The sequence below is a fragment of the Mizuhopecten yessoensis genome, unplaced genomic scaffold, assembly GCF_002113885.1.
Source record: "Mizuhopecten yessoensis strain PY_sf001 unplaced genomic scaffold, ASM211388v2 scaffold10759, whole genome shotgun sequence".
NCBI lineage: Eukaryota > Metazoa > Mollusca > Bivalvia > Pectinida > Pectinidae > Mizuhopecten > Mizuhopecten yessoensis.
In genome coordinates, this window is record NW_018408707.1 from 814,278 (window position 1) to 829,022 (window position 14,745).

The 14,745-nt window shown below is 36.3% G+C and overlaps 1 protein-coding gene across 1 annotated transcript in view; it reads left to right on the top strand.

The window, feature by feature from the left end:
* LOC110462210 (T-box transcription factor TBX10-like) overlaps window positions 1-11,811 on the top strand; it is a 32,651-nt gene extending 20,840 nt beyond the window's left edge. The window contains exons 3-7 of the mRNA XM_021516067.1: window positions 895-1,168; window positions 5,718-5,870; window positions 6,228-6,295; window positions 8,502-8,620; window positions 9,092-11,811. Of these exons, the coding sequence (XP_021371742.1) occupies window positions 895-1,168; window positions 5,718-5,870; window positions 6,228-6,295; window positions 8,502-8,620; window positions 9,092-9,351 (874 nt within the window). The 3' untranslated portion in view covers window positions 9,352-11,811. The remainder of the gene's footprint in view (window positions 1-894; window positions 1,169-5,717; window positions 5,871-6,227; window positions 6,296-8,501; window positions 8,621-9,091) is intronic.
* The last annotated feature ends 2,934 nt before the right edge of the window (window positions 11,812-14,745 follow it).

Sequence of the window (14,745 nt, forward strand, 5' to 3'; positions counted from 1 at the left end):
AATCTATTGCTAAATGATACACAATGATGTGTAGATCATGTCACAATGGTAATTTCCTTCAATGTTGAAGCTGATATTGGTATTGGTATTGGTATATACGATATTTCATTGTGTGTTGTCGCTGTTGATTTTTTAATCGAATAATATAACTCATTCACCCCTGAAGACCCATTTGAACACTTCCAATTCAAAGGTTGGAACCGTTCATTATGAAATTTCAGGGGTGAATGATTAAATACTGCATTCTAGCATTACCTTGCATTTTGACGTTGTGGCACACCTTTGTGTGTGTGTAATTGATAACTATTGAAATGTTCTATTTATTTGCGTGTTGACGTTGTGATTTATTAATGATAATATACACTTTATGATGGTATATATGCATGTTGACGCTGTGATGCATTGTCGGCGCTGTGTTTTGATATTGGTAAATAATACAAAATATCATTTCCTTGAGTGTTGACGCTGTGTTACCTTGGTGACGCTGTGGTATGATATAGGTAAATAATAAAAAAATAGCTTTCTATTGAGTGTTGACGCTGTGTTACCTTGGTGACGCTATGGTATGATATTGGTAAATAATACAAAATATCATTTCCTTGAGTGTTGACGCTGTGTTACCTTGGAGACGCTGTGTTACCTTGGTGACGCTGTGGTATTGGTAAATACTACAAAATGACATTTCTCTGCATTATGACGCTGTGGTAAATTATTGGTTAAATACTACACAGTGGTATTGTACGTGCACGTTGACACTAAAATTAGTGAACCCTACAAAACGATATTTCTGTGCCTGAGGGGGCTGTGGTACATTATTGTTAAATACAACAAAGGAATACTTTGTTTTCTCTATTAATACTGTGGTATATTGTTTTCCTATCTGACCTGTTACAGACGGATGTTCCCCACGTTCCAGGTACGGATGTACGGCCTTGACCCCATGGCTGAGTACATGGTGATGATGGACTTTGTACCTTGTGATGACAAGCGGTACCGTTACTCCTTCCATAGTTCCAGTTGGGTAGTGGCGGGAAAAGCTGACCCACATATGCCCGGGAGGATCCACGTCCACCCAGACTCCCCGGCCAAGGGAGCTCAATGGATGAAACAAATTGTGTCATTCGACAAACTCAAACTTACAAATAACCTTATGGATGACAATGGTCATGTAAGTTGAACTTTTCTTATGTTGTTGTTTTCAAAATAGTACTGAGCCGAAATAAAAAAGGGTTTCAGCTTGCGTCACCCACACAATAGAGTAAGTAGGTAGGTAGGAAGGTTCAGTTCTTTATTACCTTGAATGTTACGGCTCATCGGTTCAAAATAAACTTATATACAAGAATAAACAATACATCATTATCTGCCATACTCTAACACACACATACACACCCACAAGTACATACAGAGATTCTTGGGTAAAATTATATATTTGCGAAAAAAGTTTCTGTTTATATTATATTGAGAAGGTGTTTCTTTGACGTAAACCTCGTAAACCACGGTAGTCTAGTGGTAGGACGCCGGGCTCGTGACCGAACGGTTGCGGGTTCTAGTCACGGCACGGCACTGTATTGTATCCTTGAGCAAGATACTTTACTCCGCTTGTTCCAGTCTACTCAGCTGTAAATGAGTACGTGGTTGGGCAGTGCTAGAATTGTTGAATGCTAGCTTTGAGCGCCGAAATGGCAGCTCCGGCTGTATGTTCCCCAGGGAGTTGAGAAAGTGATTGGCTGGTTGCAAAAGCCCTTTAATCACAGATAATAATTTTTGAACCGCTTTGAGACGAACTACGAACTAGGTTGTGATAAAGCGGTCTATAGCAATTAATCGGATGCAAAACAACTTGATTGGGGTCCTAGATTAACACACTATTCTTGCTAATGCATGAAACAAAAAGTTCAAAGTTTAACTTCATATTCCAAACTTTATATTTTGTATATATTCAATTGAAAATGTTTTGTATTCGCTTTTAAACGAGCAAGTACTAAAGTAAATAGAATTGTAATCTGGGCTTAATTTTTGCGCAAGTATTCAGAAAGGTGCTTCGATTACATTGGTTCTATTAACTCATTAACCCCTGAAATTTTATAATGAACTATTCCAACATTTGAATTAAAAGAGTTCAAATGTATCTTTAGAGGCGAATGAGTTAACAAAAGAAGTAGTTGGTATTTTTATATTAGGACAAAGTTAAAATTAGTATTTTTCCGGATTATGCGAGATTTGGTAAGGCGGCAGGGAGAACAGATACGGCAAATCACTTGTTAATGCAATACTAGTATGATTTCATGCGAACGCAATACTATAGCGTGGTATTTCGTACCCATGCAACAATATAGTGTTCACTTGTACTTACTATACTTTTCCCAGTCATCGTAGTTTGGTTTCATGTATTGTAACTTTACCATAACATAGCACTATCAAAGACATGGTTGCTTTACAGCAACTTCCACCTAGGACGTACTTTCTATCCTAAATCTAGGGCTGTTGTAAATGAGCCTTAGCAACATGTGATAATATAATGTTGAGTTGGATTAACCGATTATATTGCAAGCTTATCAGGTTTTTGTACATTGTTGTTGTAAATTTTCCATAACGCTAAAAAATGGTTGAAATTGTTACACTGGAGGTAATATAAAACCTCTACAGAGTATTTGTTAATATTGTATTTGTTGCCATATTCAACTCATTACCAACATAAGCATAATGTTATGTCTGTTTCTTGTTTAACATATGTTCAGCCAATAAAAAGTATGTAACAAGCAATAATCTGTCGGTAAACCTTACCAAGTAATCAACAGTTGACGTCAACCTGACAGTTATGACGTTTACTTTCAATCACCATAGCGCCGTAATGGTGTTATCTTTGTGATAATTGACGTCACAAAGCTACAGAAGTATGACAAACCTCAGTGTTTGACTTCTAAGCGTGTATCTGATCACAGTGATAAGACACTGTTTGGTTAAGGAGGATACATTCATTGGTGTCATTTCTGTGGAACAACGTCATTTATCCCTGTTCATATATTTCTCTCAACACAATTACACATTAATTCGGTAAAAACAGGAGTGGTGGTGGTGGTGGCGAGGGGCTTCTCTTATGAGCAATTGAAGAATCCAAATTTGTTCTGCTGTCCCTATTGCAACACTTGTGATATATATGTTTCTTTTTTTCTCATTTCCGTATTCGTTCTTTTCGGTGGTGTATCACTATAAACACCCGTCTTCATTCAATTAGCTGTTGTGAAAAAAAATAACCTCAAACAACCAACAACCAAACAGATTAATTGTATTTGCACATTTATTATAATAACATGTAAGGTGATTTGATGGCAATAAACATAGTACTTGTAGGACGCTCTCCTCGGTGTAGATGCCCTGTGGTGCGTACGGCCATATTTGATATATGGTCAAATGTTTACTTTCTTCATCGACAAGTTAAATAGGTGTTTCCCTACTTAGTATTTTCAATAATGATCATAGCTATCATCTCTTGACTTTAAGATGACAATATAGTTCTTAGTTCGATGCAAACTGAACAATTAGATATTTCAGGTATATATATAATATTTATCAGAATTTCAATTATAAGACAATTTATAAGTTTGTTATCAAAACATTTTTTTATTATTATATTAATGACAATAGAAATGATTATGTAGATCTTATCACTCCCCCCTCCCCAATTTCAATATGAGTATGAGTATGTACTTAAACAATTATGTCCTATCTTCTGCTCCCTTCAGCTGACTGACGTTGCTCCTTCAATGTTAAACACACAGATAGTACGTTGTGTTACTAAATGATCAACTACAAAAATCTTCTAGACATGACAAGTGCGATATTGTCATAAGAAATCGAAGAATAGCTCTTAACAGTAAAATGATCCCTAAATGTTTAATATTGTCAGGCATACCCCCCCGCAGTGCAGTTAGAAGCTAACACGCATCACTATTTTAAACGTGCCTAGATATTTGTTTTGTACATTTCAATTTTTTAATCACCGGTATGAATCGTTCAGTGGGTTTTTTTCTGGAAATTTAAATATAACGAAAAAAATGTACAATCCCATCGTTTAAAATGTTAAGCAAACTTTTTTTTTATGAAGATACACCTCTTCGAAACTTTTTCTCTCTTCGCATTTTTTATACGAGATTGACACAGTTGCTGGCTCTGGAAAATTTCAACATCAATCTCGGAATCTAAAGCTCGTTAATCAAACCATCGGTACGAATATTTCCCGTCATTATTTCACAAGATCGCAAGGCAATGTAAGCCAGAAAACGTGGTAGACATTTTGTTTATCTGACTGAAATTGAGGTTACTGTAAAAGGTCACTGGAATTAGATTTAATGGTGATAGACTATGCCTATTGGGTAACGATCCTACACCCCCGTGTTAACAGTACTACACTTCATCCTTTATGTAAGAAACTGTTACACCAGGCCTGGGTTCGTGGCGTCCGTTCATTAGCATGCGATAGGCCTACCACAGGGGCCACACATATTACTAAATTGTAGTATGTGTATAGTATCACGACTATAATAAACTCTCTCGTACATTGTATCAAGTCCCTGTGAGCAAAATATAGTTCCGTACTTAATTTACCTCTCATTCACCTCTACATATCTAAACTAGACCTGTCCAGTCTTTGAGTTGGTAAGGTTCAAATGTGACTTTAGGGGTGAGTGGGTTAAGTAGAAAATTCAACACAAAGATTTCTCGATAAGTGACAAGTTGTGATTCTGTATGGTTAACAATATATTAACAAAACAGGGACAGTTCGATAATTAAATTGCCTGTAATATTCTTGGCTGTGCTGAATTCATCCTCGGTGACCGGGTCCGAGGTGAAAAATCGCATTCACCTGGACCCGAGATTGTATTAAATAGGTATGTAGTTAATATCTGAAATCCAGCGTGACTATGAAATTGAATTCCGTCAGATGGGCAGGTGTGAGGCGTAAACTATTGTCATTTATTAAAACGATCGTTTGTTTGTACTACACTGAGTCCACCTTCCATCTGAATATAAATCAAACACAAAGGTCTTCAACAAACGGTTTTCATTGTTACTGGGTGTAAGAAAATACAGCTAACATAGGTAACATGCTATACTTTTACAGTTCAAGGAAAACTTATAAAATTTCATATATGAAAATAAAAACATAATTTGCAAATATATGTATATTAATGTTCCAAATATATAATTCACAGAAATTATTTTTACAGATATATAAAAAGGTATGAAACAGGTCGTGTTTGTTAAAAAATTGCATCAAGAATTTCACGAATTTATTACAGACGGATAATTCAGAAGGGTTCCGAAAAGAACAATTACGTTTTTTATTTACTTACAGTGTAGAAATATTTCAGCTGCTTACAAATTTCCCTCTGGATAGTTTGAAAAATTATCCCAGCATTTAATATCTCCTGGTCATTTAATATCTCCTGGTCATTTCAACAAAAATTCTAGTATTTAAATAGTGTAACGAAGAAAAAAAAAAAAAGATTGTAATGTAATTTGAGATCAACTTGCTATTTGCAATAACACGATAAATATTTCTCGCTAAATGTTACTAATTTGTATTAATATATTAACTTAGATTTTCATAAGTCGATGCTTGTTATAAAAGTTAATGCTTGTTTTAAAAGTTGATGTTTGTTTCTCTAACGCTAATCAATACGTGACTAATGTATGTACCGTTTCTTTATTTACAGATAATCCTGAATTCAATGCATAAATACCAACCGCGGTTCCACGTGGTATATGTGAATCCTAAATCCGAAGATTGCTCAAATACAGAAAACTTCAAGACGTATATATTTTCCGAGACCAAGTTTATGGCGGTAACAGCCTATCAAAACCATAGGGTGAGTTAATTAAAAATGTCAATTAAAATAGCGTCAAAACCAATTAATTCGTTGATTTTTCTGATACATTACACTTGAACCAAACATAGAAACGCAGTGTAAATTCTAAATCACTATTTATAATTTATTTACCGAATTTTACATTTAAGAATGTCAAAACTCTTTTTATAAATCGGGACAAAAACTTTGACGGGGTTATGTACAGTTTAAAACGGGGCAAAAATGAATTAAAATATTTCAGATTGATGCTTTTGATAAAACCGATGAGGTTTTAAATGATGCTGACAGCTCATGACATGTTGAATCATTTAGCTTGTTGGTAACATTCGTGTAAAACGATCTATTTATTTTTTCCAGATAACACAGCTCAAAATAGCTAGTAACCCGTTTGCCAAAGGTTTTCGTGACGTAGACCCTAACGAATGGTAAGCCGAAAAAATAAAAATACACAGTGTATACCAGCTTATTTTTGTTTTTGATGGATATAAATATGTATACAATGTACTTGGTTTTAGAATGACTACCTCGCTGAAGTTTTAAATAGATCCATAGTAGTAAAATGTAGATGCTGATAATCAAGCAAACACTTTGTACATTTATCTTTAAACCTACCCCTTACGGCTGTGATCAGATTCGACATCTAATTAAAGGACCTATGTTTATTTGTCATTGTTTGAATGTTTTCAAGTCTAATTAAGCGCTTGCAATATAATACGTTTTTATCAGTGAACTATCAAAAATTATCAATATGATAATAAAATATTTTCACTACAATGAAGATAAAAGAAATCTTATATATGATGACAATTTTGTAAGTAAACCCTTGCAGAAAGTAGCAGAACAGCTGTAGATTTGCGCTGGGCCTTGGTGTCCCGCGTGATGTCATTAGAACCTGACGTCAAATATTACGATGCTACCACCCGTAATTTTTTAGATGCAGCAATATTTTCATTGTTTTATTTTTGAAATGTTATAGACAGAAAAAATAATTGTTATAGACGTTATATACCGTGCGTATTTCAATCATACGGCAAAATATACCGATATTTTCACGAGTGCAAAATAACGTTATTCTGCCATACTAGTGAAATTTATACTGTATATACAACGAAACACCATTTAATATCCTTTGTGTATTTGATAGATAATAAGTTATGATATACAAAGAGTTACGGCTTGAAATAAAACGTGCGTTTCGGTAAAATTAAGGATAGATACAGATGACTACTGTTAGCCTTAGCAGGCCGTATGCGTCTTTCTGTCCCGAGTCCTAAACACATCCTAGATTGTATACCAATAGTCATGTATTCTGTTTATCTTGCGGCCCTTCAATTGTGCAAAAACAATGCAGAAGCCGGAATATGTTACTAGATTCAGATCTGATTTCTTGTTATGCACATGGTGCCAGTATGATGCAAATATAATCTAAACTGTAAAACCTGAGAAAAGTCAAGGGTAGAAACGCCATTTTCCGGTTTGATGTCAAGTTTGGTGCAAGGTTGAGGAACAAGTATACTTTCTAGCTTTTTGGGTAAAAAGATGTTCTAAGATAAATGGCTGTTGTTATGATATTTATTTTAGTCGAGTAAGCTATTTATTTATATAAACAAAAGGCGAGAATTGTATAGCCCTAATTTTCTGAGATGCAGAAAATCAACGAGAAATCTTACACAAAAACAGGTAATTAGGGCCAACACGTATATAATGTAGTTACAAAGGGAACTCAAGGCAGAACACACCACCGCTACTGATCGGTGACTGTATCCGGATCATAGTGTCACGTTTAAATGTACAAAGAAACACGACAATACATTTTTTTTAATAATCCTACAAACTCCAATTAATTTAAAGTCTTGGATGTATCGAAACTCTCAATTCCTTATGTTGTTTGCATTGTTAAAGTTACAGTATTATTTGTCAGACAGTAAATAGTTAGTCACGTGCTAAACAATGAGGCTGGTCCAGGTTTCACGAATGCTCCTTATCTACAAAGACTTCCTTTACTTAGGATTTTTCATTATTGAAGTTTTGAAATCAAGAAAAATTCTGAAAATATTGGAACTTTTCTTTACCTCAGTTATATTTTCCAATTAAACATCTTCAGCTAGGAAAAGTTTGTGACACAGAGGCCATGACAAAAATTCATAGAAACGTTCCCATGCTCAATCTCAGTTCCCTATACATTGTTGTTTAATTATCGAAATTTCGCTCTTTTCAATGATTTCGACGAATATTTGATGATATTTAAGCATAATAGCGTTTTATTTTCTGGACTTAGCGTACTGATTGTGCCGTATGCTTTCCTGCGACTCTAAAATAAAAATTGCTTCAGCGCAGAATTCTGGCCTGAGCATGATAATGGTTTCATGAAGATAGGCCTTGGTATTTGGCAAGTACTATGAGAAACACCCGTTTTTTGTGTGTCAAACGATGAATACTATTTTAATCTCTTGTGTAGTGGAACTGGTCTGGGTCGATCGTCGGCGACCAGGAAGCACAATTGGTAGAGCGTCTGTCTAGAGTTCGGTGGGTTCCGTGCATTTTTTTCATCTGCTGTTACACTTGCTAAGTATTGTTATTTTATTTTTGTAAATATGACATATAACTTACACCTTTTCTTTCCCTCGTCAGTATGGTGGACGTGATATCCCACTTGAACCCCTGCTCCCGTCCACGAAACCAACACCGTCCTAGTTCCTTGCATCTCGCCAATATCACCCGGAAACGAGGCTCTGACGACAAAGAAAAATGTAAGCTAAAACTGGAAGCCAAAGTGACGTCATATAGCTCAATCATTTACATCCTATTTCAATAATTTCACTCTATTCCATGAATTGAATAGAAGTATTAGGAAAAAGAAATACTTGATGCGGTATCATCAAATTGTGGTTTTGATCAGCGGATAAGATCTAACGTCAAGATATTATCGGAATCTGCATCCGATACCCTTTACAGAAATGTTCACTTATTTGTTCTCTCCTTATCTGTTGTTAATTGATCTGTACTTTACATTGACGTTCTATAACATCGTTTCATTTGTAGTGTCAGTGTCGCATTATTTATGTCTATAAGTACACATGTAAAGGTATAGGCGATATTGAAATTCTTACCGGTTGTGTAAAAATTCACAAGTTTATTATATTCATAAACAAAACAAAGTATTATCGCAAGCGAGGAAAATAGTTTTTCTGACAATGGTCCTGTCTTTTCTATTATTTCAGGTTCTTCCGAGTCGGACGATTCCACGTGTATGTCCCCAACTGGTGTAGTGAACCACGGTCTCTCATCCACGCCCCTCAGACTCCCCCCTCGGGGATCATATACGGACGCTTATAACTATGTTCCCTACTCTCACGAGACCTATATGATGACGTCAAAATCTCGTCCCTCGCCGTACACCCGAAGCATGGAATACCAGTCTTTCCATCACGCAAGGATGAAAGAAATATACCAGGGGACAACGTGTGGCTATAATTTCTGAAGTGTTCCTCGGTGAATTGTGTTCCCATGTTGTGTTCTGATGTGTTCCTGTATGTGTTCCACTGTTTACACATGTGTTCCTGTGTGTCAAGCAGACGTTTAAAATAAATACATTGGACATTTGTTGAGCCGGATTTCGAAATTCCGAAAATCTTGCTTTCTCAACGGAAACCTAATTTCATCATATGGACTAAAACGATCTTTTTTTAAAAATATTTTTTAAATAGGCGTCTGGACTTAAGCAATATAAGGTGTCTTTTTAGGGCTATTTTGCTTTTTCTGTCTTTGGATGTGTTTCGCGGCGAGGAAGAGATAAAAGCGCTGTTTTCTTCTTAAACGGCGCCTGGTCGTCGTGACAAAACGACAAAAAGCATGATTTACTTTGCTGAACGGCGTTTATCGCTTTTTTAGCCAAAAAGCGTCTTTCTAATTTACAAAATGGCGCTTTGTCGAGACAAAAGAAAAAGCGCCACTTTATAGTCTTTTTCGACTCGACGAAGTGCCGTTTATGAATAAAACAGGTTTTTTTTCTGTAACAAGCACCCTATTGTTAAAAAAACCACGGCGCTTTTTTACAAACTGAAAAGGCGAAAAAATCAGAACTGGCCCTAATCAGCCATCATAGAAACACGAATTTTTACTGCTTAATTAATCTTATTATTGTAAGCGAATTTTCCAGATTATCAGGTTGTGCTCTCGTTGGTCCACTCATCATCACGCTGATTAGCCGTACTTGATTTTCCTATATGAACTATAGTCAGATTTTTTTTAAAATTTTAATCCAAAGATAAACATGTACACATATTAAAAGTTTAAGTTTAATGTCTTTGATTGCAAATCATTACAAATGGACTGGGCACAAGTTATTACAACGTAGTATAGCCGTTTCTAAAATACATAACACTATTTAAGTTTAACCGTATACATAAATTAAAAGGTCTTAAGTATCGCTATTAATAATTCATACAGTGATATTAATCTGGTAGTATCTATCAGGATGTTCGACCAACAGTTCAAACATCTCGGGTAAACATTTCAGACATGTGATGTTTTCATTTAAAAAATTAAACCCTCGGAATAATTCGTTGAGATTAATATTCACAAACATATCAAATAATGTAGACTATTTTGTTTGTTCCGTTCATAGTTGAAAAGTTTAACGTTTTGAAGATTATATTGTACATATGATAAATGAACAGCAATTTTTATCACATATGGTAACATCCGATTCATAACACTTAAGTTAAAATATTTGTTTGAGAATAAACCCCTTTCCGAAAGAAGTGGCATGTTCCTAAAGTAGTCACATTGAAAGGTTCTGTTTGCATTGAAAAGGAAATTACAGGAGTTGCTATTTTCGACGATAGATATATTTCCATTGCCGAACTGAAGATACGATATGGATTGGGCTCAAGTTTAACCAATTTATCAATGCCCTCTCACAATTTAAATAAAATACAAAAAAAGGAGAAGAAACACTTACCCAAATATTAGGAAATAATCTGGATCTATAACGAGTATCAAAATCAGTTACAACCTGGTACTATCACGATTTGCAAAACAAAATCTTGTTGGTTTGATAAAGTTTGATTGCTTTATGTTTTAATTAAGGGAAAGCCGGATCACGAAAAATATATATTAGATATGTTCAGCAGTTCAATTTTTTGAACACGTGTTCCTTGACGTACACCTTTATGAGGATCACGTGTTACACATGCATCGGGACCATGTGCTCCTATGTACACAAGTGTATCGAAGACTACGTGTTCCTGTTCACACACGTGCATCGGGACCACGTGTTCCTATACACACATGTGTATCGGGACCACGTGTCCTTTGCACACACGTGTATCGGGTCCACGTGTTTCTGTTCACACACGTGTATCGGGACCACGTGTTCTTGTTCACACACGTGGATCGGGACCACGTGTTCTTGTTCACACACGTGTATCGGGACCACGTGTTCTTGTTCACACACGTGGATCGGGACCACGTGTTCTTGTTCACACACGTGTATCGGGACCACGTGTTCTTGTTCACACACGTGGATCGGGACCACGTGTTCTTGTTCACACACGTGTATCGGGACCACGTGTTCTTGTTCACACACGTGGATCGGGACCACGTGTTCTTGTTCACACACGTGTATCGGGACCACGTGTTCTTGTTCACACACGTGGATCGGGACCACGTGTTCTTGTTCACACACGTGTATCGGGACCACGTGTTCTTGTTCACACACGTGGATCGGGACCACGTGTTCTTGTTCACACACGTGTATCGGGACCACGTGTTCTTGTTCACACACGTGTATCGGGACCACGTGTTCCTGTTCACACACGTTCATCATAAACATGTGTTCCAGTTGTGTTGTATTTTCAACGAGTGTTTTATTTATGATTCACTACATGTTTTTCTTATATATTATAAAAATCCATTGATGTATATTAAAATGTTTTTATTTTACAACACTATTATATTTGTTGCATTTTTTAACAGTAAATGTTGGTTAGTCCAAACAGTTGGTAAGTCCGAAAACGTTGTTAGTCTGGACACTAAGTAAGTCTGAACACTTGCAATTGCTTAGTCCGAACACTAAGTTAATCTTAACACTTGATTAGTCCGTTGTTTAATAAGGTTCGTCACCTGCATTTTTTTAGATAACATATCCAGTCTTAGTTTGGAACTTACTTGTATCGCCGGGGCCCGATCATCAATCCACGGTTTGGAATTCTTCTTGGAATTTGATACGGTCGGTAAAACATTGGTGCATGTCACGACAGGGAAAATATTTTACACCTTTTGTGGCATTCGGGACACCTCGACTGATTCGGTCATCTTTGATGAAAGGGAACTGTAATCGGGGCGAGGTGTTTCGAATGACCCATGTTCGACAACGAAGACATCCGCCTCGAGGTCTGATCCGGAGGGACACTATGCGACCTTTGAACTCTGATCCTTGAATTCCCGCTTGATTGATATGTCCCTAGGGGCTTCATAGAAGTAGACCGAAAGTAAACAATCATCCTCCAACTCAGTGAACCGAAACGATTACTTTGGCCGCATGTACATTCGATACGTGTGCAATCCGATTTCAAAGACTGTTGACGAGGACCCGTCAATGATGGAGTCCCCTTCTCCCCTGGAGTGTACTCGGGTGTCAAACATCGGTAAAAAGGTGTTCCGAGTCACCGCCGTTCGAACGATTCTAATTTAGGGAAAATATTCTTACAGGTCAAAGTAGGATTAAAAATGTAAAGTAGAACAAGGGAACAGATTCACCTGGTCCTGGTGGACTTGAAAACAGGTTTAGTGTGTTCTATGAAAAGAGGATATTTTGGCCCGATCCTACTCTGCCCTGGAGGAGAAACGTCCTTAAATGACCTAAGCTGTTAATAGGACGTTAAACAAAATTAAACCAAACCTGGAGAGGAAGAGAGAACCTGTTGTTCTGGTCCTGAAGGGTGATAGACAACGACCAGACGAATTCAGACTATAAAAGTCTTGGCTGAATATATCTTAAAATGTTCAGTAAGGTAACTTAACTTTAAGAATATTTTATTGACAATTAAACTGAACAAGAGATTGGACACAAGTACGTACACTTTATCACAGCCTTCTCCCATATGCAATGACAATAGGTATAAACATTAAGTAGATATATGCAATATTCGCACAGACACAAATACACAACATAAAAAACAACGTTCAAAATGTATTGCTGGATTTGATGAGGTGATGTACATGTCTAAAAACGTTGAGTTAAGGTCCTCCGAAAGATCTGAACTGCCAAACAAGTAAGGTAACGCTTCATAAGAAGTTAATTTATTATAATATTCACAATATTCGCAGATTATCACCTTACATGACGGATAACGACGTTGAAATAAACCATGACTTATTTATTCAAAATACAAATTGTTGGTGTGTGTTTTATTAAAAGATTTTAAGCTATGATTTCCAAATGTGCGATACAGTATGTACACTAGAATGTTCTACATAACCTTTGCTGTTAATATAATTTTAAACCCAATAACACCAATCAAAGTCTACATAAACACTACAAATCATACATACCATGTTTAACACGTTTTAGTCATGAAATATCACAAATAATCCATTTGATAAGAACGTATTTTTTTAGCATAGTGGTCAACCAGACGCTTGATCACTTTGTAATTCCCTGTTCGGCGTAGCTTGCACAGAAAACAAGAGTCTGGTTGAACGAGACTACAGTGAAGCAGGGATGATATATTTTCATAAGTGAAGACGTCACTTTTAATATTGTCCAATCAGAACAGTAGATCTTCTATTCACTGCATTGATATTGAAGCAACATCAGAATAAGTGGTGGGTATGGTTCACCTCTGTTTTATACATTAAGGTATTTACATTACAACACAATTGATATCAGTTTTGATTTGAAATCTTATAAGATAATAGCAGAAAACGGTTTTGTTTTCGAGCGTGACGCCATTTGAAGCTGGCGTAAAACATTGCGCATATAATTCCTGCATATTTCTGATGTAGTTGACGCTTTCCCGTTGAATGCATATATAAACGTATATATTTATATTACTCAAAATGACAAAAATGGAACTTAAAAGTATATAAAGAAAACAACGGGAACTGCGAGGAAACCGAAAAGATTAGACATGACAAACCTACACAAGCATTGTAGAGATACTGAATGTTTCGAAAAGAGATTTGAGATCTTTTTTGTTTCGTGACATGCTATGCATTGGGACTGGTCTTCGCTTTTCAATAAATAAGAAAGGGTTATGTTAGGACAACCCCGTCTCGGCGGTTTTCTCTATAGCTTGGATACCATCCACCGATTTCAAGGTTTACACAGCTTAATGTGTTGTCTACGCATTGATTCCAAGTATTTTGCCACTTTGACCTTACATAATTTGTTACAAAGAAACGAAATTAAAAACAATGCGCACAGAAACATTTCTTTACCACACGTGACACCAATTATCCAATCATAATCATGGAAACCAAGACATGACGTAAAACCCCGACGCCTGGCGGCTAGACGGGAATGTTAGTTCGGACCACTCGTGTCCATAAACATTACAATGAATTACACAAAGGAGATTTAAAATATTATAAATTATTCCTGGACATGGATTATCAACTGTCTGGACGAAAGGAGTTACAGCTGTGTTGTCATGTCGGTCATAAAACACTCAAATGGATGTTCCTAAACCTAATTGTGTACAATTACTGAATGAGACGGCTATAGACGCGTCATAGCTTGTCCCGTAGACAACTACAGGGTGGGATGGAGTGATGTAAGATTTATAGAATCTCATCTACCAATCACCAGGGACACGGTTGTTTACTTAAGCGTCCTTTTGACTACCACGTATAAACATTCACAAGATCC